This window comes from Rhinopithecus roxellana, chromosome 8 (genome assembly GCF_007565055.1).
Source record: "Rhinopithecus roxellana isolate Shanxi Qingling chromosome 8, ASM756505v1, whole genome shotgun sequence".
In the NCBI taxonomy this organism is placed as follows: domain Eukaryota; kingdom Metazoa; phylum Chordata; class Mammalia; order Primates; family Cercopithecidae; genus Rhinopithecus; species Rhinopithecus roxellana.
Window position 1 is genome coordinate 78,746,995 of NC_044556.1, and position 25,447 is coordinate 78,772,441.

General features: G+C 37.6%; 1 protein-coding gene across 4 annotated transcripts in view; it reads right to left on the minus strand.

Annotated features, from left to right (window-relative positions):
- DBT (dihydrolipoamide branched chain transacylase E2) overlaps nt 1–25,447 on the minus strand; it is a 68,073-nt gene that overhangs the window by 37,184 nt on the left and 5,442 nt on the right. For all 4 annotated transcript variants that reach the window (XM_030934991.1, XM_030934990.1, XM_010377235.2 and 1 more), the window contains exons 3-5: nt 21,754–21,874; nt 16,390–16,465; nt 11,665–11,846 (exon numbers count right to left, since the gene is read on the minus strand). In XM_030934991.1, coding sequence (XP_030790851.1) covers nt 11,665–11,846; nt 16,390–16,465; nt 21,754–21,874 — 379 coding nt within the window. The remainder of the gene's footprint in view (nt 1–11,664; nt 11,847–16,389; nt 16,466–21,753; nt 21,875–25,447) is intronic.

Sequence of the window (25,447 nt, forward strand, 5' to 3'; positions counted from 1 at the left end):
GATCAAATGTAAGATAAATTACATGAAAGAATGGGCTGGGCACAATGGCTCACGCCTGTAATCCCAATACTCTAGCAGGCCAAGGTGGGTGGATCACTTACTTGAGCCTAGGAGTTTAAGACCAGTCTGGGCAATAAAGTGAGACTCCCTGTCTCTACAAGTGAATGTTAAAAATTAGCTGGGTACGATAGCACACATCTGTGGTCCCAGCTACACAGGAAGCTGAGGAGGGAGAATCACTTAAGCCCAGGAAGTCAAGCCTGCAGTGAGCCATGTTGGCACCTCTGCACTCTAGGTTGGGTGAAAAAGTGAGACCCAGTCTCAAAAAAATCCGCACCAGACAAGAATCATAAAATATTTGACAATCTTAAACACTTTCCTGAGATGACATAGTATTTAAAAGCTTGCTCTACTTTGAATAGTTTAAGAAATGCATGGTGGCTGGGCATGGTTGCTCACACATGTAATCCCAACACTTTGGGAGGTAAAGGCGGGAGAATTGCTTGAGGTCAGGAGTTCGAGATCAGCCAGGGCAACATAGGGAGACCCTCTCTCTATAAAATATTTAAAAATTAGCCAGGTGTGGTGGGGTGTGCCTGTATTCCCAGCTACTCAGGAGGCTGAAGTGGGAGGATCACTTGGGCCCAAGAAGTCAAGGCTGCAATGAGTCATGATCGCACAACTGCACTCCAGCCTGGGTGACAAAGCAAGGCTGCCTCAAAAAGAAGAAAAAAAAGGAAAAGAAAAAAGAACTGCTATGGCTAATGCTAATTTGGTTGTTTTATTCTCTAGTTCTGGATTCTTATAATTAGAAAAAGCATCTCAGGCTACTAGCATATATTTCTGCAAGCAAAAGAAAAATGTTTTTGAGAGCATTTAATTGTCAAATTCTGCTGTTAGGAAATCAGTGATGTATATGTATAGCAGAATCTGAATTGGTAGATTAAAGACTGACAGAACTTCTGAAAATGAACAGACAACTGAATTTGCTTTGACAGTTTTGACATTCATTTCTAGGTAAATAAAAATCTTCTACTACTACAACTGTAATAAGACAGTCTATTATTCCTCTTTACTAGTCTATGAATTGGCCCAGTGGAGCTACAAAGAAATTCTCTTAAAGGTGAGGAAGGGAAGAGAAAAAACCCCAAAACTTGTATTGAGCACCTATTATGTGTCAAATACTGTGCTGCATATGCAGTATCTTAATTTACTTTTCATTCCAACTGTTTAAGATAAGTGTTATTAACCCCATTTTACAGACATTTTAAAAAGTGAGGTTTGACTGAACGGATTGGCTCAAGGTCAGACACCTAATAAATCTAACTGCTGAATTCAGTCCTGGGGCTGACTCAGTCTGTGCTGTTTCCATTAGTTCACGGACCTAGTAAATTTTCTTTCTGGTCAAAGTAGCTAGAATACAACTCCTATAGTTCAAGGTATAATTTTGTTGAATTTTCAGAATCCCTGTATATTCTCTACATCTGTTAAAGTCATTGGAGAAATAAGTAAGAAAGATTAGCATGAGGAACCAAGATCCAAAGGAAAATCAGGGGATTCAACGATAGGAACCCCAATATGGTAGGAACTCCAATGCTAACTTGGATAATGCATATTTGCTGAAGACAAGGTATAAATATCCAAATATATCATATACAAAAATTATTACATTATTTCCAAAAGACCAAGTAATTTATTGCTACTCACCTTTCTGGAAAACGTTTTGTGATTATTAACTACAAAGTACTACCCTTTTAGAGTAAGTTGGGTGTAAATATGAGTGACGAATTTACTTGTGAGAAGTCACTCATATATTACTTCTAATAGTCATATAGTTGTTGGAAGAATGCTGTCTCTTAACCAAGTAATAAAATACCACCTTACTACACAGCACTTTAATAATCTTCAAAGTGTTTTATTTTTTGCTTTTTAAAAAAAAAAAAAATACAGACAGTGTCTCACTACATTGCCCAGGCTGGTCTTGAACTCCTGGCTTCAAGCGATCCCTCTGCCTTGTCCTCCTTCAGTGTTTTTACACATATTTTCTCCTCTGATTACAAAAATGTTATGAGTATGCAGGATAGATTTCTCATTACCAATGTAGAAACGGACTCTAAGGGGGATGAAGTTGACCAAACTTGAATTTCACAAGTCTCCCCAATTGACATGACTTTCGTGTTTCTAGCATTACAGTCTAATATGTGAGAGTGTAGCCTTTGATGATTGATCTTCAGTTAGGGAATTAGAGTACAGTTAAAGCTTTAACTAATTTTTAAGAAAAAGCAGACGAACTCTGGTAAGTAAGCACTTTTTCTTATGAAGCCTGTCAATTTAGTGTTAAGGTAATTCCTCATAGAAAGCAAATTTATAAAAAAACCACATTATTTCAGGTTAACTAAATAAAAGAATAATATGAATTGATGAAAGTAAAACTGTAAAACTGCAATATTCTTAGGTATTTCTAAGAACAACATTAAGTGATCCAATTAATTCACTCAGCTAGGAGAAATTCTTTTAAGGAAAATGCTTTGAAATACTCAAGTATTCAAGTGTGTTTGGAAGACCTTTCTTCACCTTTCTTCCAAATGTTTATAAATTGAAAATTAAGGACGACCAAACTGAAGAGATTTCATTGCATCTTCTTTTTCACTTCAAATTATTAAAACAGTGAATTCAATCAATTTAATCTACAATAGGCTGTACAAAATGAAGAGTTACAGCTACCAAGAGCACCTACTATGCCTAGCATTGAACCATGCAATTTATGTTACTGAATGTAATTTAGTTAGATGATATACTACATTCTTGGAATGGTTTTATGTCAAAGAGCTTTTCTTTAAAACATTTTATATTAATCCTGGTAAACATTTCAATATTATAAAATCTATGTATTTATAAACTAAACTGTGTTGCTGCAGCAGAATTTTGTAAATATGCGTATGTACAGTGTTAGAAAGTCCCATTGCTCTAGATGCAAAATGAAGCAGATATCCATCCTCTCTGAACTAAATTATCAGTGTAACAAAGTGGTTAGGAGCATGGGCTTTCACATTAAACAGAGCTGAGGTCAAATCCCAGCTCCACCACTTAGTAGCTATGTAATCACAAGCAGGTTATTTAACCTCTAAGTCTCAATGGTCCATGTGTCAAAAGCAGATATTACACTTGTTAAATGAGATGTATAAATAGTATTAGCATAGAGAAACCAATCAACAATAGATGTTGATGTTAAGGGGTAAATGCAATATAATGGCAGAATAATATCAGTTTTATAAAGTATTCCCCTAAAGCTCACATCCCTCTTTCTCCTCCTTTCACTGCCCCATGGTACCTCTCAATTAGGTATAGTAACTCTCCACTTATCTGGTGGTGGAGCATCCTGGCAACTTCATCTTAACACGGCTTCATGGCCCAGAGTACCTAAAATAGGTGCCACACAGCCTCAGCATTAAAACTGTGCACTTGACCCACAGGAAAGGTATTTAGACTCTTAATCAGCTCCTATTTGCCTTTGTTAGCAAATACTTCTTAACAAACTTGGTTATATGTCTTCTCAGAAAGTTAGGAAAGTGGGTGATGACCTGGCACAAGGACAATCTAAACAGGCTGAAAAACTAAAAATCAAATGCAGATTTGTATTGTTTATAGTACAACGGTGAATGTTCATAACATGTCTTTGCATAATCAAAAAAGCTTACTCAATATCCTCACTTTAAGAAGTAACATATATGAAGTTTTAAAAAAAATTAATGATTTCTCTGAAAAAAAAATGTTTTTGAAAAGTTTTGGTACAAACTGTTTTAGTTGTTTAGAAAAGTGAGGAATTGGCCGGGCGCGGTGGCTCAAGCCTGTAATCCCAGCACTCTGGGAGGCCGAGACGGGCGGATCACAAGGTCAGGAGATCGAGACCATCCCGGCTAACACAGTGAAACCCCATCTCTACTAAAAAAAATACAAAAAACTAGCCAGGCGAGGTGGCGGGTGCCTGTAGTCCCAGCTACTTGGGAGGCTGAGGCAGGAGAATGACGTAAACCCGGGAGGCGGAGCTTGCAGTGAGCTGAGATCCGGCCACTGCACTCCAGCCTGGGTGACAGAGCGAGACTCCGTCTCAACAAAAAAGAAAAGTGAGGAATCATGTTACTGTATTAAATAAATAGAGGGTAGAGAAAGCATCTGTCACCACATCAGCTGTAAAGACAACTCGAGGTAACACAATTTAAACTGAGTTGGTTTTAGTTTTGTTTTGGTTTTGAGACTGGGTTTCCTCTGAGTAGCCAGTACTACAGGGGTGTACTACCACTGCCCATCTAATTTTTTTGCTTGTTTTGTGTGTGTGTTTTTTTAAGAAACTGGGTCTTGCTCTGTCCCTTGGCTGGAATGCAGTGGCACAATCATAGCTCAATGCAGCCTCAAACTCCTGGGCTCAAGTGATCCTCTCACCTCAGCCTCCTGCATAGCTGGGACTACAGGTGTGCTCCACCACACTTGGCTAATTTTTGTAGAGATGAGGTTTCGCTGTGTTGCCCAGGCTAGTCTCAAACTCCTGGCTTCAAATGATCCTCCTAGTGCTGGAACTACAGGCATGAGTGACTACACATGGTCTAAACCAAGTTTACAGTCGACAAGGCACTGAAACATGGAATAGCTTTGATATAATGGTGATAATGATAAGTAACTAAAAAAAAAAATTAAGTAACTGGATTTCAACTTGTAATTTTTTAAATAATATATACCTTCTTATATGTCACAGATACAAGTTGGCATAAGTGAGTCCAATAAACTGTTTTTAAGTAGAGGTCTGTCTATAGTCAAAGCACTCATAGATAGGACTTGGAGGTCACAAATACAGTTTCCCTCACGAAAATTATCATGACCCTCCAGCTTTGAGAAGCAGACTACGACTATGTTACTAGTCTATGACTAGTCTATAACTAGACTATGACTATGTTACTAGACAGTACTATAGAATATAATTAGCATTACAAGATAGGACTTAATTTCCAGTACTACTATTAAGATGTCTAGTCCTGATCTCTTCTACCCTTCATGGCTCTATGCTACAATAATTTTCTACCTGTAAAATGTTAATAATATAATTTATACTTCTAGAAGACTTTTGTTAGTTTTTTATATAATTGGTTTTACTAGCATTAAGACAGGAAAAACATAAATTCAATATTACTACAAATTCTTGCTTAAGAAAATATACATAAAATATTTAGAAATCTTTCTCATTTCCACAATTAAAATGAAGCATATATAAATTTCTCTCATTAAACTGAATGTATGTTCTATAGGCCTGCTTATTTGATACATGGGCTTATGCTTCATAGTTTAGTCTTACAATAAAAATATAAAAAGCAAGTCCAAATGTAAAAGCAAAAAGGTACAGATGTGAAATAAAACTAGCATGCAAGATAATTGTTTAGAACATATTATGAATGGCAAATAAAATAGAATGGTTAGCAAATTATCAGTTGTTTATGTAGAATACTGTCAGACAATTTGTACTGTAAACATAACCTATCCAATGCCATTAATTTTGTTCTAAGCTTTACTGAGATACAGCTGACACACAATAAACTGCACATACAAAAATATAAAGTCTGAGGCCGGGCGCGGTAGCTCACGCCTGTAATCCCAGCACTTTGGGAGGTCAAGGCAGGCGGATCACAAGGTCAGGAGATCGAGACCATCCTGGCCAACATGGTGAAACCCTGTCTCTACCAAAAATACAAAAATTAGTTGGGTGTGGTGGTGTGCACCTGCCTGTAATCCTAGCTACTCGGCAGGCTGAGGCAGGAGATTCACTTAAACCAGGGAGTCGGAGGTTGCAGTGAGCCGATATCATGCCACTGCACTCCAGCCTGGCAACAGAGTAAGACTCTGTCTCAAAAAAAAAAAAAAACAAACAAAAACAAACAAAAAAAAAATCTGATAAGCTTTGAAATATGTATATACTCATAAAACATCACCATAATCAAGATAATGAACATGTCTATCACTTCCATAAGTTTCCTTGTACTCCTTGGTAATCCCTCCTTCCCAACCCTTCCTACCCTCCATACTCTATCACCAGGCAACCACTCAATGGTTTTCTGTCATTACAGATTAGTTAGGATTTTCTAAAATTTTATGTACATGGAATCATATAGCATGTTTTCTTTTGAGGGGTGGGGTCTGGCTTCTTTCACTCAGCATAATTTCTTTAAGATTTATCATGTTATAGAGAATATTAATTTTTGTGAAAAAAATTATCCAGATAAAAAACAGGCCCCCCACAAAATGTTCTGTGATTTTATAATTTGCTATACCCAGACTTATTAAGTTGGATCTTACTTGAGATGTCAAAACAAACTAAAAACAAAACCAGTACCAGGTGTGGTGGCTCATGCCTATAATCCCAGCAATTTGGGAGGCGGAGGCAGGCAGATCACTTGAGCCCAGTTCACGACCAGCCTGGCCAACATGGTGAAACCTCATCTCTACTAAAAATACAAAAATTAGCCAGGTGTAGTGGCACATGCCTGTAATCTCAGCTTCTAGGGTAGCTGAGGCAAGCAAATCGCTTGAACCCAGGAGGCAGAGGTTGCAGTGAGCTGAGATCGTGCCACTGCACTCCAGCCTGGGAGACAGAGTGAGACTTCATCTCAAAAAAAAAAGAAAAAAAAATCAAAAGGCCAATTAGCTGGGCATGATGGAGTCCTAACTACTCAGGAAGCTAAGGTGCAAGGACTGCTTGTGCCCAGGAATTCAAGGCTGTAATGAGCTATGATCATGCTACTGCACTCTAGCTTGTACAACAGAGCAAGACCCCGTGTCAGAAAACAAAACAAAATAAATAACACACTCCGACTGTTTACTTGTTCATATAAATAACTTGCTTTTTTAGATGGCTTAAATTGTTATCTAATCTGGTTTCCAGCTTGGGCATTCTAATTTCATGACATCCATAGTACTGTTCAGCATCGTTACTTGTCTCAGTTTATGCCAAGAATGAAACACTCTTTCCTTTCTAAATCTGAATCCAAAAAAAAAAAAAAAAAAAAATCTGTGTTTATTTCAGGTAATTCTAAAGGTGAATTTTTTTGTTTTGTTTTGTTTTTCTTTAAACTTCTCTAAATCACAAAAGCATGCCTTTTTTTCTTTTTGCGACAGGGTCCTGCTGTCACCCAGGCTAGAGTGCAGTGGCATTAACAGAGCTCACTAGCTCACTGCAGCCTCTACCTCCCGGGCTAAAGTGATCCTCTCACCTCAGCCTCCCAAGTAGCTGGGACCACAGGTGCATGCCACCACACCTGGCTAATTTTTTTTATTTTTTGTAGAGATGAGGTCTTGTTATGTTACCCAGGCTGGTCTCAAATTCCTGGGCTCAAGTGATCCTCCCACCTTAGCCTCCCGAAATGTTAGGATTACTGGCATGAGCCACTGTGCCTAGCCAATAATGTCTTTCAAAAGAAATTTAGAATCAAAGTAATACGAAGCACCCCTAATGCCCACATTATAGCCTCTTACTCATTCTATACTAATACTTAAAGGAACAAGAGCCCCTGAAGAAATGAATGATTCCAGGTGTGGGTGGGAAAAGTATGAGGTGAATCCCAGAACATCTTTTGTGCCAAAAGCAAGGAAGCTTTTAAAAGTTAACAGGACCGTGTTAATAGAACACATAGGAGCCAGCTTGAAGGGGTCGCCACTATAATGGGTTTCAGCATCCAGAAGAATAATGACTGTAATCGATTAAACACATGAAATCAGATGAAATACAGTCATGCATTGCTTAATGATGGGAGTATGTTCTGAGAAATGCATTGCTAGGTGATTTCACAATTATCCAAACTTGAGTGTGCACTTACACAAATCTAGATGGTGTAGCCTCCTACACACCTAGGCTATATGAAATAGCCCATTGCTCCCAGGTCACAAACCTGTGGAGCATGTTATTGTCCTGGATATTGTAGGTGACTGTAACACAATGGTAAATATTTGTGTATTTAAACATATGTAAACATAAAAGAAGTACAGTAAAGATGTGTTATCATCTTATGGGACCACTGTTGTATATGCAGTCTGTTGTTGACCATAACATCGTTATGCTACATGTGACAATACATTCAAACACACTGAGAATGCTGGAAAATTAGTATCACCCTTTGAAGTGACTACTAAAGGATCTCTTTACTTCGAGAACCAGTAAAGGGAAAGAATTAAGCATTTATTTTCTTTCCAGTAAGAACTGTATTTCATAGAAACTGTATTTCATACAGTTAGCATACAGATAGCCCCAACACAGATAGCCCCCACTGATAGAGGAGAAAGGTCCACTTGACAGAAGAATGCCAGCTACTAATGTTAAAGGAATGACAGAATCCCAAAATCATCATTCTACAACCACTAAAGCAATTATTGACTTAGGAAGGATCTCAAATGATATTAGAACCTACTTATTTAGTGTCAAAGCTAACACTACATACATAATTTTCTGGTTACAAAAGGGGAAAACACAATTCTACAATAGAGGGGTAAGGGTATCATTATCCTAGTTCAGTGTTTAAACTTAGCATCACTATGGCAGTCATGAGATGTTAAGTGTATCCTGATGTGAAGCAACATGAAGTACACAACATGATCTATGATGTGTTCCACCCAAAATATTTAACTTGAATTCAGCCTTTATTTTTAAATTTTATTTATTTTTTGTTTTGTTTTGTTTTGTTTTTTTCTTTTGTTTGTTTGCTTATTTTTGAGATAGAGTCTGGCTCTGTTGCCCAGGCTGCAGTGCAGTGGCGCAATCTTGGCTCACCACAACCTCTGCCTCCAGGGTTCAAGCAATTCTCCTGTCTCAGCCTTCTGAGTAAGTGAGATTACAGGCATGTGCCATCACACCTGGCTAATTTTTGTATTTTTAGTAGACATGGGGTTTCACCATGTTGGCCAGCCAGGCTGGTCTCAAACTCCTGACCTCAAGTGATTCACCCACCCTGGTCTCCCAAAGTGCTGGAATTACAGGTGTGAGTCACTGAGCCCAGCCTGAATTCAGCCTTTAAAACTTACTTCCAGCTTATAGGAAATATATGAACTAGAGGAACAAGTTAAATAATACCACAATGCAACAAGACAAATCCAAAAAGTCTGACATTCTGCAAAACAAAGGCAATCTCTTCAAATCAGTGTCATGAAACAAAAGTAGAAGAGGATAAACTAGACTAAAAGAGACTTAAGAGATATAACAACTAGGTACAATGTATGGTCCTATATTGGATCCTAGTTAAAAAAAAATCAATTGAAATATCAAGGACATTTTGGGGATAATTCAGGAAATCTACATATGGTCTGTCGATCATATAAAATGGAAATAGGCCAATTGTGGTGGCTCATGCCTGTAATTCCAGCACTTTAGGAGGCTGCGGCCAGCAGATCACTTGCGGTCAGGAGTTCAAGACCAGCCTGGCCAATATGGTGAAACCCCATCTCTATAAAAAAAATACAAATATTAGCCAGGCACAGTGGCGCACACCTGTAGTCCCAGTTACTCAGGAGGCTGAGATGGGAGAGTCTCTTGAATCCGGGAGGTGGAGGTTGCAGTGAGCCGAGATCACACCACTGTACTCCAGCCTGGGCGACAGAGCAAGACTCCATCTCAAACAAACAAAAAAATAAAATTGAAATGTACTGTCATGAAAACATAGATGAACAAAGCAAACAGATTGGACTACAGCATATACAATATATTATTTTGGTTAAAAAAATAGCTACATGTACACATATGACCTAGAAAAATGTCTGGAATGATATACACGAATGTATTGAGTGTGATTTGTGAACATTACGATTTTTGTTGTTGTTTTGGTTTTCTGTATTTTAGAACTTTCTGCAATGCACCCCTCCAGCTTTTATAATAATAAAAAGTAGTAGGAAGCCTTCAATAAATCATATTCTAGCTTTTAGAGGCAACATGTCATAGTAGAAAATATTCTGGACAAGGACTCAGGACATCTAAGTTCTAACTTTGGTCCTGTCACCAACTATTTTGCAAATCGTCCAACCTTTCTTTTTTCTTTTTTTTAAGAGATGGAGTCTTGCTCTGTCGCCAGGCTGGAGTGCAGTGGCACGATCTCGGCTCACTGCAACCTGGGCCTCCCAGTTCAAGCGATTCTCCTGCCTCAGCCTCCCGAGTAGCTGGGACTACAGGCACACCAGGCTAATTTTTGTATTTTTAGTAGAGACAGAGTTTCACCACGTTGGCCAGGATGATCTTGATCTCTTGACCTTGTGATCCACCCGCCTTGGCCTCCCAAAGTGCTGGGATTATAGGTGTGAGCCACCGAGCCCAGCCTGTCCAACCTTTCCAGTTGGGTTTAGTTTCTTCATCTGCTAAACTGGAATACTTCACAGAATAATAAATGTAAAAAATTTTATAAATTATACGATGTGATTCTGGAAAAAAAAAGATTGTAATATTAGTTATTGTTCTACAGACTGCAGAACTAAGTGTCAGCCAGTCACTGTAATTCAATTACTCCTTCTAGACTTCTGAATTACACTGAGGTATCTTATCTCAGCACTTCCAAGGTGGGAATGCTGGCCTAGGAGTTCTGTCACAAAACCTATTGTTCTTGCAGCCCCTAGTATCAAAACTGATTTCTAGATGATAACACTTTGGTATACCACAACAGTGCTGTAAGGAACTTCTGAGTTAGCCAGTCAGCTGCCTACTACCACTGGGACTGCCAACTGTTTTGGCTTTCCTCTGTAACATTCTCATGATGAATTACCTTCTGACAGGACATCTACCACTTGTTAAGTCCCATGGTTGCTGCTTCTTCTAAATGCTGGTATCTTTGCTTTCATTTTAATTTTCCTTCTTTTCTCTTCAACCTCTCTTGAAAAAGTTTATAACCATCCCCAACAAGAGTGCTTTATTTTTTCAACTTCTCTTGAAAAAGTTTATAACCATCCCCAGCAAAAGTGCTTTTCTTTTTTTTTTTTTTTTGTATCAGTGGTAAACACAGCAATCCATTATATTAGATTTCATCTTTAGATACTCCAATTTTTGTTCTTAGTGACTAGTATTTATAGCCTGAATCTTTAATTACTGAGAGAGCTTGTTGCCTCTTTGAACACTAAGGTCTCCAGAAGGCAGGACTTCAGGTAAATGAAGTGTTACTGTACACATTTTTAACATGGCAACTGGTCAAAAGATAATCATGACTCACAGAGAACCTTTTCAATTTTCCTGATTTGGGCTTCTAAAACTCCAACTCAAATCCTGTAAGTTATTAAAAGTCCATCCCCAACCTTCTTACCCCTCCAAAAGTAGTAACATCACTGACTTATGTGAAACAGTGCATAACGCCACCTGAATGTTTGAGTCATTCCCCAGAGGAGAAAGGATGGGACATCCTCCACCTTTTTTGCAACATCTCATCTCTTCCTTTTGCTATTGTCTTTTTCCTCCCACCTTTGGTTTTGTCTTATCCTTCAATTCAGATTTCTATTTTGTGTTGAACTTGCCTTTTTTCACACTGAAAAGATTACATTTCCCCAAGAGCCAAAAATTAATAGGAATAGAAAAAAAAAAAAAAGATCACTTTTAATTGGGACCCAATGACAAAAAGAGACCAATAATCAATTTGGTAAAATAGATTAACAGACTTACAATACCTTTTAAAGCTTCCGTTTCTATGTCTACTAATGGCTTCCCCACATAGGCAATATCGTCTAGATTATAATAGAGTTTTTTAATGACTCCATCATAACGACTAGTGATGGTAACAGAAGCTTTATCACTTTGAACTTCACAGATGCTATCAAACTGAGACACTGTATCTCCTTCTTTTACATACCTAAAAGAGAAAGAAAGGAGACACTTTTACGTAAACAATCATAACTACAGATCATATTAAGGATGTAAATGCCATGCTGAGTTAGATCGGTATTCATCTAGCCCAGCATTTACTTTCAGATGGTGTACTAAGAAATGTTTCAGAGAAGACTATAATGACTTCCAGAGTCTCTTCAATGTATCTGCAAGAAATACTCAAAAGAATTTCAAGCAATCCATAGTCTATAATCCAAAAATTTAATTAAACTCTCAGGTTTTCTGTCTGACCCATTTATTAGAAAAATAAGTTCTAAAAATACATTTTTAAAGTGCTATTTCCTTCTATTGTCTTATATTATTCTTTTCCAAACTTTAAGGGATGACCAATACTTCCAGAAGCAAGTTTAAAAATTGATGTCCTCAATACATATCCTTTGTAATTTTGTGAATTTTAGATGGGAGTTCTCCCAGTCTTTCTTTCTAAAATTATTTTAGCCTGTTCTTATATAAAGTCCTTCTAACCCCATAATCATTTTAGGTATACTTTACAGGCTTTTCTAGATAGTCTTAGCAACAAAACAGGAGGAATGGGACCAAACCTGAAATAATACACCTAATTTTGATTCTAATGGCATTCTTAATGTCTCTAGTACGTATTTCTGACTTATTGCCAGCAACAGATAATTGTCATTCTTGCTTCTTGTCTTCCTATCCTAACCAGTCCTCAGCCTATGATAAAACAGCACCCATGACATAGAAACCAGGTTTAAAAGCACATACTTCCACTTCCAGAATGATGGATTAAAGACCTCTGAAAATCTGCTCTTCCATATGAACAAGTAGAGTGACAAAAGTTGTTAAAAATCTATTTTTTCAGAATTTTGGAAATTAGAAAAAAAAGCTTGCAACAACTAAGAAGGATGTATTCAGGAAAAATGGCTGAGTTTTGTAGCATTTTAACTTGCCCAATTTCCATCCTCCTTTCCCTAGCACAGCAGGAGCCAAATCAGCAGCCTCGCAGCCACTGTAAGGGGAATACTAGGTTTGGATCACCACAAAAAGCAAAATCCCTGGAAAACTGGCACTACAGATGGTCTCTGACTTTCATAATTTTTCAACTTTATGATGGTATAAAAACAATATGTCTTCAGTAGAAACAGTAATTTGAGCACCCATACAACCCTTCTGTTTTTCACTTTCAGTATTCAATAAACTGCATAAGATATTCAACGGTTCTTTATAAAATAGACTTTGTATTAGATGACTTTGCCCAAATGTGGGCTAAGGTACGTGTTCCAAGCATGTTTAAGGTAGGCTAGGCTAAACATTTTCAACTTAAGACATTTTAGTTTTGATGGGTTTATGACTTATCCCCATCATAAGTCAAGGAGCATCTGGGTGGTTGTTGTTGGTAGAGACAGGGTCTTGCTATGTTGCCCTGGCTAGTCTGGAACTCCTGGCCTCAAGCAGTACTCCCATCTGGGCCTCCCAAAGTGTTGGGATAACAGGCATGAGCCACCACACCTGGCCACATCTGTATCTTGTTTTATTTGCAACTTTTTGTTTGTAACTTTAAAAAAAATCCTATCTGATTTACAAGACAACCACATTAAAGCAATACTTATAAAACTGTGTTGATGTGCTTTATGATGTTTTAAAATGGAATACTTTCAATATGGAGTGATAATTATTTGTTTTGTTTTGTTTTTTGAGACAGGATCTTGCTCTGTTGCCCAGACTGGAGTGCAGTGATGCGATCTCAGCTCACTGCAACCTCTGCATCCTGGGCTCAAGCCATCCTCTCACCTCAGCCTCCCAAGTAGCTGGCACTACAGGCCTGTGCCACCATGCTGGGCTAATGGAATAATAATTCTAAAAAAGGAAAACAGGAATACATATGACAAATAGCAAAAGGAAGGAAGAGGTGATAGAGCTATATTGGAGCAAAGTCTGTATTCCATTAAGTTTCTACTAATCCAAATTATAGTGTTTTAAATTAACATGTTAATTGTAATCCTCAAGGCAACCGCAAAGAAAATAACTTTAAAATATACAGTAAAAAGTTTACATACTCCAATAAAAAGGCAAAGATTGGCAGAACAGATTCTAAAAAAATGCTCCAACTATATGCTAAGAAATATAATTTAAATTCAAGAACACAAATGGTAAAAAGTAAAAGGATCGAAAAAGGTATGTCACACAAGGCCAGGTGTGATGGCTAGCCTGTAATCTCAGGAGTTTGAGACCAGCCTGGGCTACAAAGCAAGACTCTGTCTCTCAAAAAAAAAAAAAAAAGAGAAAGCAAGCAAGCTACAGTGGCTATACTATCAGACAAAATAGACTTTAAGACAAAAGAACATATAACATCTAAACTTGTTTTAGAAATTTATCAAAGGATTTGTGAAATTTAAGTATTTTTTTCTTTTTCCATACATTTGCTCTCACAAATTCTAAGAATAAATGAGGTTTTATTTAACCTTACCCAAAACCACACTACTTTCTGTTAAATTATGCTTCCTTACATATTCAAATTTCTATTCTCAGGTTCCATTTTATAGACTAGAATTCTGCCCTTTAGCATTTCAAGTGCAACACAATACGTATTTTTTCCTTAAATTATTTATGGATATTGTTTGAAATGCTTGTTCCTCAGTGCTGTAAAGAAATAGCACTTGAACATAAATTTAATTTACTCAGCAAGGCCATTTTTACTTCCTGCAGAAAGAGTACATTCCACAGCAGTTTTGCTACAAGAGTACACCGAACAAAGAAGACAGGGTCATTTATAACCTGACGCATCCAACCTACTGCTGTGTCCGGTTTCCACTGGCTGGAACCGGACCTCACGTTCTGTATTTGTCCTGATTGGCTAGCAACTTAAAACTTTTTAAAAGAGGCAAAGGTAGAGGAGAACAAAGGAAGGAGGAAGTAACTTGTGGAATGCTGAGAAAGGTAAAAACACCTTCAAATAAGGAAGAGGAACAGGCTATGACCTAATGCTTGCTTGGGCCAGTATAAGCATGCCAGGGCAAATATTTAGGCTAAATTGTAGGAGCTAAGAACATAAAGTACGTCGATTTCTTTATCATGGCTAGCAGATATTTAAGAATGTTAGCACAGGTCTTTGAATAAATTTTGCTTCTTAGAGAAGTTACTATTTATTCCTAATTAAATGAGGAAGAATGTCTTTGAAGAGGAACCTCTACTTTACTTTTTACAATATTAAGTTAGGAAAAAAAAAAACAGAATTCAAGAAAGCTCTTAATATTTCTTAAAGAACTTCTGAAAAACTAATCAAATGATTAGTTTCTCATTAAAAGAGTTTTAAGAATTTTATTAGGAATAAAATGATTTCCCCTTCTAAGAGCCGTAAGCCCTATACTAAGCATATGGGTGTACAGAACAAGAGGTAGAAATTAAGAAATGGTTTTTTAAAACAATCAAAAAAAGCTGGGTGCAGTGGCTCATGCCTGTAATCCCAACACTTTGGAAGGCCCAGGTGGGAAGATCACTTGAGGCCAAGAGTTCAAGACCAGCATGGTCAACATAGTAAGACCCCATCTCTACCAAAAAAAAAAAAAAAAAAAAAAAACTATAAAGATTTTTTACTACTGTCTTGGTCTTGAAAAGAAGGTATTATCAAATGCATTTCTTATACATTACATTATTTTGATCCTTTCAACGCTCGAGGTTGGCAGAGCAAGTACTGTTATCCTCATATGACACATTAAGAGACCAAGTGAGTCACAGGTAGGACAGCGAATAAGTTTCAAGATCAGACTCTTAGGATTTGAAGTCCATTGCTATTTCCATAATCCCACAATGCCACCAGACACGTAACTGTAGGTATGTTTATGTTATTACGTTCTCTTCTAACTTACAAAGCAATAATAATAAGTAAATAATGTTTAAAGTAAAGAAGTAAAAAATAAGTAAATAACAAGAAAAGAATGTTCAGGTGGTTGAACCAGATTCTTAAAAGGATCTTTAATGGTATAAATCTAAGGTGGGAAGTAATCTATTTCTCATCTTAACTGCCACTTCTAAAAACCTCTAAAACTGAGTTCGGTACCCAGAGGTGTTTCTATTTTTCCAGAAGGTGAAATAAAGAAATGGGGTAGAGGATGAAAGGGTTTTGTTTCTTTCAGGCCCTTTTTTGGATAATTTTTTAATGTTTCAAAATTTATTTTTCGATTCGTGATTTTTGGTAAAATATTTTCATCTCTTCTAAACATGCAAGTAAACTGTATCAGGCAATGGTAAGTCAAACATACTTACATTCTTACTAAAGTCATTTTCAGTACAGTGAAGAGAGCTCAGACTACCTGACAGTTTTAAATCACATTGAATAAAGTACCTTGATGTGTGACAAACTCCTTCACCACTGTATCATCAACACAAGGTAATTCTACCTTATTGCTTTTAAAAATGCATTATGTGTTTATAAAGACGTTTCTCAATTTAAATAGATTCCAACTATCCATTAAATAAATAAAAATAAAAATAGTTATTTTTACTCAAATTATTTTTAAATTTACTTAAGAGATTTTTTCAGATTCACTTACCATTCTTTAACAGTTACTTCTCTAATCCCTTCTCCAATGTCTGAGAGCTTGAACTGAACAACCTGTCCACGGACAGCTTCAAAGACAAATGAGAAACGATCTCATTAAGTATGTAACATATTACTAATATATACTTTCACATCTAAAATCAGAGAATGTTCTCAGGCAGAGGCAGAAATTCTTCCATCTTACAGACAGAAAAAACAGCATTTTATAATTTTTAAGAGCATAACCATTATTCATAACCATCAGAGATTTAAATAAATTATTTTACAACACAGACCTCCTGGCACTGCCACAGAACTTACATTTTCCAACTTCCAAAATGGTCTGTTATAGGGCTATAAAAGGCCCCACTAACAAATTAATTAAATTTTGAAACAATGTAATGAATAGAAAATAGAACAAAGATATACAAAGAGAGACCCAGCTAGATATCCTTGTTTTAAGTTATGAAACTATAGTAACATGAACAGATTTCTTTTGAATTTATATAACTATTCTTTCTCATTCTTAATGGCTAAAAATCAGGCAGTTCTATATCTAGCAAACCTGATGGAAACTTGTTTGTCCAAACTTATGTTCTGCCAACTTATCCCTAAGTCGTCTCTTTCCTCTTTCCATTTTTTACCCCTTTTCAAATTTCTACCCATCCCTCCTTTTTTAGAGACAGAGTCTCACTATGTTCCCCAGGCTGGGGTACAGTAGACATTCACAGGTGCATAAATGCATACTACAGCTTCAAACTCCTGGGCTCAAGCAATCCTCCTCCCTCCATCTCCTGAGGAAGCTGGGACCACCCATCACACCCAGCTTCTATACCCTCTTTGTAATACTTAGATGCCAATGATACTGTATAGTAATTATTCTCAAAAGAGAAAAGTATTTCTGGTCATTTGAAAGCATGTATGGACCCTCCCACTTTTCCAGGTTAACAAATGGCTCTGAACCTATTCAGGAATACTCCTGTATCTTTAGACTGCAGTTAACCATATTTGCTTATAAAACATATAACAAATTAATTAGGGTTGTAAAATTTTCTGAAACATGAGGAGTTAAATTAGTAATAAAAACTAAAAAATACATTTTGGTTATTGAGGTATTAGGTACCTCTTACTTCCTCTCTAGCAAGTTGGGTCCTCTCACAGCTTGCTAATTGAAGTATAACCTGGCAACTTTCTGAATGATTTAGCATTAAGAATCGAAAGCATTAAAAAAAATTTTTTTTTAATCAACATTCTTGATTCCATAAGTAATTCCACTTGCTAAAAAATGGTTACTATAGGGTCATAATGAAGAACTGGAAATCAATCTAAGTAACACAAAAACAAGAAAATACACTATGGCACCTCTATACAAAGCAATATGCAAGGAACAGCAAGAGCATGAAAATGTGATGGTTTATGGCAAGGTTAAAGAACAAATAGTTCTCTATAGCCAAAGATACAGTATGTGGGAAGAAATCAGCCCAGATTTAAAAGACTTTGTGCACCATGCTAAAATATTTGAACTTCATCCTAAAGGTGATCAGGACCCAGTGATAAGTTAACATGGTCATAAATTCTTTACAGCTGTTCCCATCAGGAGGCAGAGTCTATTTTACCAGTTCTTAAATCTGTGCTGGGCTGTGACTTGCTTTGACAAATAAAATATAACAGAAGTGAAGTGTGCAGGTTCATGAGGCTAGGCCTCAAAAGTCCACACAGCTTCTCCCTTCTCCCTTTTGGAATACTGCCCTAAAATCCTCATGGAAGGAAGTTGATCTAGTCTACTGGAGGATGAGACATCAGGAAAAGGAGAAATGAGGTGCCCCTTCTGAAACCCAGCATGAATTGTCCATCATGGATCTTCCAGCCCAGATGATCTTCTAGTCAAATACAGCCATATTAGGGAGCCCGGGCACAACCAGCAAGGAAATCACCCAGCCAACCCACGGAATCCTGAGAAATGATCAGTCCATGTTGCTTTAAGCCACTAAGTTGTGGGATTGTTTGTTATTCAGCAATAATTAACTGATATGGAATCCTATTTATAATATCAGATCTGCAATTTTAGGTCTATAATTTTAGAAAAAAAAAATCTCTGGCAGGAGTATGGTAGAAGGGGTCAGGGAGTGGGTGGCAGAGGCAAAACAAGGCAGGGGAAGCAGAAGGCTACTTCAGGTAATAAGCAGAAGTATAGAATTTATTAATTTATTATTTTTTTAGAGACAGGGTCTCACTCTGTTGCCCAGATTAGAGTGCAGTGGCACAATCAGCCCATGATAACTTCAAGTTCCTGGGCTCAAGTGATCCTTCCACCTCAGCAAGGACTAGCAGCTGACTACAAGTGCATACCACCACACCCCAGTAATTTTTAAAAATTTTTTGTAGAGATGAGATCTCACTTTTTTGTGGCCCAGGCTGGTCTCGAACTCCTGGCCTCAAGCAAGCCTCCTGCCTCAGCTTCCCAAAGTGCTGGGATTACAGGTGTGAGCCACTCTGCCCAGCACAGAAGTATGTGATTTATATATTTATATACTGTTCAAAGCTGTTTGAAAAGAAGGCAGATTTAAGAAATATGTAAGATGTAAAATTAATAGGTTTTGATAATCTGATGTGAGATTAGAGTCAGGATGACTCTAGGTTTCTAGCTTTCCTTCCTTCCTCCCTCCTTCCCTCCCTCCCTCCCTCCCTCCCTCTGTCAGGATGACTCTAGGTTTCCTTCTTTCCTTCCTTCCTTCCTCCCTTCCTTCCTTCCTTCCTTCCTTCCTTCCTTCATTCCCTCCATCCCTCCCTTTTCCTTCCTTCCTTCCTTTCCTACCTTTGTCCCTCCCTCCCGATGACTCTAGGTTTCTAGCTTCCCTCCCCTCCCCTTCCCTCCCGGTCCTGTCCCTTCTCTTCCCATCCCTTCCCTTCCCTTCCTCCTCCTCCTTCTCTTCTTTTTTCTTTTGTTTCCCCTCCCCTGCCCTCTCCTTCCTTCCTTCCTTCCTTCCTTCCTTCCTTCCTTCCTTCCTCCTCCCTCCCTCCCTCCCTCCCTACCTCTCCCCTCCCTTCCCCTCCCCTCCCCTCCTCTCCCCTCCTCTTCTCTTCTCTTCCCTTCCCTTCTCTTCTCTTTGACATGGTCTAACTCTGTTGCCCAGGCTGGATGGCAGTGGCATGATCACAGCTCACTGCAGCCTTAACCTCTGGGGCTCAGGTGATCCTCCTACTTCAGACTCCTGAGTAGCTGGGACTACAGGTGTGGACCAACATGCTCAGCTGACTTTCTAAATTTTTTTGTATAGACAGGGTCTCACATCAATGGTTAAGCTAGGCTAGTCTAGCTTAATGATTTACTGAGTTAGGAAATATCAGAAGGAAAAGAGATTTGTAGAAGACTGAGTTTTGGGGACATTGGAATGGAGATGTTTTGTTAGCAGTTGGTGAGAAATCTGAGCTACAGCTACAGATTCAGAAGTGTTCAATGAGGTGAGAGTTGAAGGCATGTGTGTAGATGTAGTACAAGAAGAGAGGGCAAAAGATGGGATCCTATGAGAAACTGAAGTTTAAAACAGAAGCAGAAGAAGAGAAACCTTAATAAGTGTCCAGAGAAAGCAGTATTAGTATATGTAAGCAGTATTAGCATACCTAAGCTGTATTCGAATATGTAAATATTTTACATATTCTAATTTATTTAATCCACCCAAGTATAAGGATCTTTGTTTTGTGTACTGATATATACCAAGCACCTAGAGCAGTGCCTTGGAACACAGGTGATCAATAAATATTAATTGTTGAACGAATGAATTCTCACAAGAATACAATTAGCTAAATACTATGATTACTCCCATTTCCCAGATGGTGAAACTTGCTCAAAGTTACACGGCTAGTAATTTGTAGACCCAGAATCCAAGTAGCCTGGAACTAGTGTATCCAGGAACCCAAAGTGGCTAAGTGTTTACAGACTGGACCAGGAAGTTGAAGTATTTACTTGAACGACCTCTATTTTCTCTGGGAAGTAACAAAAAAATATCAACTTTAAAAAATGGAAATGTTTGTAAAAGTAGTGAAGGTAAAGTTTACATATCTTAGGCTATAGTGGATGACACAGAAAAAGCATGGAAGATGGCTGGGAACAGTGGCTCACACCTGTAATCTCATCACTTTGAGAGGTGAGACCCTGTCTCAAAAAAAAAAAAAAAAAAATGAAAAGAAAAGAAAGAAAAGGCATGGAAGGCCGGGTACAGGGCTCATGCCTGTAATCCCGGCACTTCGAGAGGTAGAGGCGGGAGGATCTCGAATCCAGGAGTTTTAGCCCAGCCTGGACACTGTGACAACACCCTGATAAATAAATAAATTAGCCAGGTGTAGTGATGCACTCCTGTAGTCCCATCTACTCAGGAGGTTGAGGCAGGAGGATCATTTGAGCCCATGAGTTTGAGGTTACAGTGAGCTATGATTGTGCCACTGCACTCCAGCCTGGGCAACAGAGTGAGACTCTGTCTCAAAAAAAAAAAAAAAAAAAAAAAAAGAGCATGGAAAGGCTGACTTGGGGTCTGCCTGGAATACCCCCATTTTTCATTGCCAGCATGAACTAAGCTCCCATGTATCTGTCAAAAACTTAATGGTATAACAAAAGTCTAGGGTTCTTTATCAAGGTTCTAAATAGAACATCAGGGAAAAAACAGTTCTTATGCCCTTGCCAAATCTAATACTTAATCCTTCAAGTTCTTTACAGAGGGTAGAAAAAGCTGGGGAAAAAGTAAGTAAATGGTAAAAGTCAGGGAACTTTCTATTTAGGACTAAATCAGGCTGGTTTCATCACACCATGTTCACATGATCGATTAAGTGCTTCTTTCAACAAACAATACCACAATATGTACAACAACACAAAGATACTTCTATTGTCAACAATTTACCTTGACTGAGAAAGTCATATCAATGCTGACTATTGCACTTAGATGAGCCAGATGATAAATAGATGGCCCAACACAACCCATTCCCAACATTATAAAGACACAAGTGCTGGGTGAGATAAGTTAATGCCTGCAATCCCAGCTCTTTGAGAAGCTGATGCAGAAGGATCACTTGAGCCCAGGAGTTCAGGTTATAGTGAGCTGTGATTGCACCACTGCATTCCAACCTGGGCAACAGAGTGAGATCCTGTCTCTAAAAAAATTTTTCTTTTGAAAAGGGGTACCGGTGTTAAGGAAAGTATGTAAAAAAGAGGGATGAGAAAAAAGAAAGTGAGAATTGGGAAAATGTGGGGAGATGGGAAGGGCCCGGCTAGAAATACAGAGTCAACTTTTTTTTAGTTTAAAAAGTCTCAGTCAACTACTAAAAAATATTACTGAATGAGGTACAAAACATTATTTTATACATGTTATTCTGAAATCATACTTACCAGCAGTTGTTTGCAGGAAGTGATGTGGATGACTATACTTGAATGAAGGATAACCAAAGAAACACACATAATTTGGCTTCAAAACATGAACATTACATGTTTGAAAATAGCGAACACAAATCTACAGATGAGAAAACAAAAAGTAAAACCATTTATAAACGATCACACTGGCTTATCTCTAAGTATAAACTGAATTTCAATTCTATTCTAAAAGTAGAACCATTATCACAATAGAAATATGATATCCTTAGATTTAGATTTGTTACATTTATGATCCTTGCTCAAAATTCCTTCTGAAAGTAAAGACATTTTAATGGTGTATTCTGTATAAATACATCAGCTTATAGTTATGCTTCAATCATTGGACTTCCTGAACTAAAACTACTAAAGAATTCTAAAGTAATAGTTAGCATCTAAAAACAATGAAACACTTGTATAGTATGACACCCTCAAGTTTACTTATAGTAACTTATAAATGACTCTTTAGCATTCACTATTTTACATAGTACCTTAGTATAATATTATTTAAAAACCTCTTATAGAAATCAGTAGGCCCAAAAGTATTCAACTCTATATATTAAAACCTAAGTGTCCGAAAGGTATTATGTGTGTGTGTGTGTGTGTGTGTGTGTGTGTGTATTTGCGACAGGGTCTCACTCTGTTGCCCAGGCTGGAGTGCAGTGGTGCAATCACAGCTCACTGAAGCCTTGACCTTCTAGGCTCAAGGGCTCCTCCCTGCCTCAGCCTTCCAAGTATCTGGGACCACAGGTGCATGCCACCCCATCCAATTAATTTTATTATTTGTAGAGATAAGGTCTCACTATGTTGCCCAGGCTGGACTTGAAGTCCTCAGCTCAAGCAATCCTCCCGTCTCAGCCCCCCAAAGTGCTAGAATTACAGGTGCGAGCCACCATGCCAGGCCATAATATCTTATTTTGAAAGTTAATATTTTAATGCTATTAATACCTAACTATATCACACTGTAAACATAAACTACAGAAATGTATTTACTTATTTAATTTTAAAACCCTGAGCTTACTTCTCTGCAGAAATTTCTAACCTTCTTAGTATAAGAATACTGATAAGTGAAACATATTCATGTATGTAACAGGGTCACTTTTACTTTTAAAAAAAATCATGTACATTAGTGGTGATTAGCTCTTAAAGGCTATGTTATAATAAACATTATATAGTACAGTTATATTTTAATACATATTTATAAACTAGAATTTTTGTTTTATTCTGATAGCAAATAACATATAATTAAAAGTTTGGTTTACTGACAAGAACAATACATTTAAATTCTTATTTTTTACTTTAAATTTCAAGCTATTACTGATTTCTGAAGGCAAAGAAAAACTGAAGATCCCTTTCCTAAAACATAAATAATCTTAAATCATTCATCTTAACTTTAGAGATCACTCTAAATCAACTAATCTTTATAATATCTACATTTTATTCTTATTAACATTAATATTCAGGAAATACAAAGCCTAACTAAAATAATTAAAATTGATAGCTTAAAACTAGAAGACAGTGAAAGAATTCTCTTTCCCAAACATTTCCATTTTGTTTGTCCTTGCTTTCTCCTTCAGCTCCCATAACTCTGACTCTTGGTCAACAATCAAATCAAAGGAGTGAATCAACCTGTTTCATCAGACATAAAACTTAGGGACAATAAAGGAAAGTTTTGAAGTATATAGATCCACCTTAATTTAAATAAAATTGTTGATATTTTTAAAACGTTTGAAAGAAAATTAAACTATTAGAAGGTCTTACCTTCAACAACAACACAACTCCTGTTGAGCTATTCATGGGTCAGGGGCAGCACAAACCACCAAGCTAACATTTATCGAGTGCCTCCCAAGTGCTGAGTACTTTCAAGGCCTTTTCAGACAGACCAGGCACGGTGGCTCTTGCCTATAATCCCAGCACTTTAGGAGGCTGAGGTGAGTGGATCGCTTGAGGTCAAGAGTTCAAGACCAGCCTAGCCAATGTGACGAGACCCCCTCTTTACTAAAAATACAAAAATTAGCTGGACATGGTGGCACACACCTGTAGTCCCAGCTACTCGGGAGGCTGAAGCACAAGAATCGCTTGAACCTGGGAGGTGGAGGTTGCAATGAGCCAAGATCACGCCACTGCACTTCAGCCTAGGTGACAGAGAGAGACCTTGTCTCCAAAAAAAAAAAAAAAAGAAAAATAGTCTTTTCAGACATCATCTTTTTTGTTGTTGTTTTTTATTTTGAGATGGAGTTTTGCTCTGTCACCCAGGCTGGAGTGCAGTGGCACGATCTCAGCTTACTGCAACCTTTGCCTCCCAGGTTCAAGCGATTCTTGTGCCTCAGCCTCCCAAGTAGCTGGGACTACAGGCATGTGCCACCATGTCCAGCTAAACCTTTTTTTTGTATTTTAATAGAGACGGGGTTTCATTATGTTGCCCAGGGTGGTCTCGAACTCCTCAGCTCAGGCAATCCGCCCACCTTGACCTCTCAAAGTACTAGGATTACAGGCATGAGTCATGATGCCCGACCCAGACACCATTTTTATATCTTACAATTTCCCTGTGGAACATACACGTTAGCCCTCTTCAACACACAGGAAACTGACGGGAAAGGTGAAGTAATTTGTCCAAGGTCACACAGCAAATAAGTGAGACAATCAAGCTCTGAAGCTAAGTAAATTTGATGTCAAAGACCCTAGAAGTAGGAGAAATAATCCCTAATTTCAAAGAGTTTACAACCTATGTGAGAAAATACACACACACACACACACACAAACATACTCAAGCATGGACATGCATGCTCTAACTTTTTGTAATAAGAGACATAGCCTTCTTCAATATAATCCATAGGTTCACAAAAAAAAAAGAGGCACAGGCAGTAAGTGATAAAGGAGTTTAAGTAGGCCAGGCATGGTGGCTCATGCCTGTAATCTCATTGCACTCCAGCCTAGGCAACAAGAGCAAAACTCTGTCTCAAAAAAAATAAAAATAAAAAAAAAATGGAGTTTAAGTAAAGGGGTCTGGTGGGTTTTTTTTCACATTAGTGTAACCTGGGAAGGCTTCTTGGGGGAAGATTTAAGCTGCACTGTGCATAATAAGCCTCCATAATAAAAGAGCAGAAGGGCACTTTTAAGGCAGAGGAAACAGCATAAATAAACTACAGCAGAAATTTACTTAGCATATCTGCTGGGACATTGAGCAGCTTGATTTGGTTTGACCAAAGGTATAAAAGAGAGCAGTGGAAACAGCTCAGGGAGGAAATGGTTGATGACTATAACGTCAGTATAAGGGGTCTTAACTCATACACTATGGGTTATTGAAGAAAAAGGATTAGGATATTAGTAGTGGTTTACCAAATAGATTACAACAGATAAAATCTGGAGAGAAAGGGAGAAGTCAAGAAACTATTACATACCAAAATTACCAGAAAAGGATCTTTTTTAAAAAAAGAAACTATTACCGTATTCCTCTCTTATCTCCTTATGGGCAGTGGACACGTTCAAGGCCCCCTGAATAGTGAATCCTACATATTCTACATATACCATGTTTTTCCTATACATACATACCTATGATAAAGTTTAATTTATAAATCAGACACAGTACGAGAGTAATAACAGTAACATAATAAAATAGAAAAAGTATGATAATATACTTTAATAAAGGTTTTATGAATGTGGTCTCTCTCTCAAA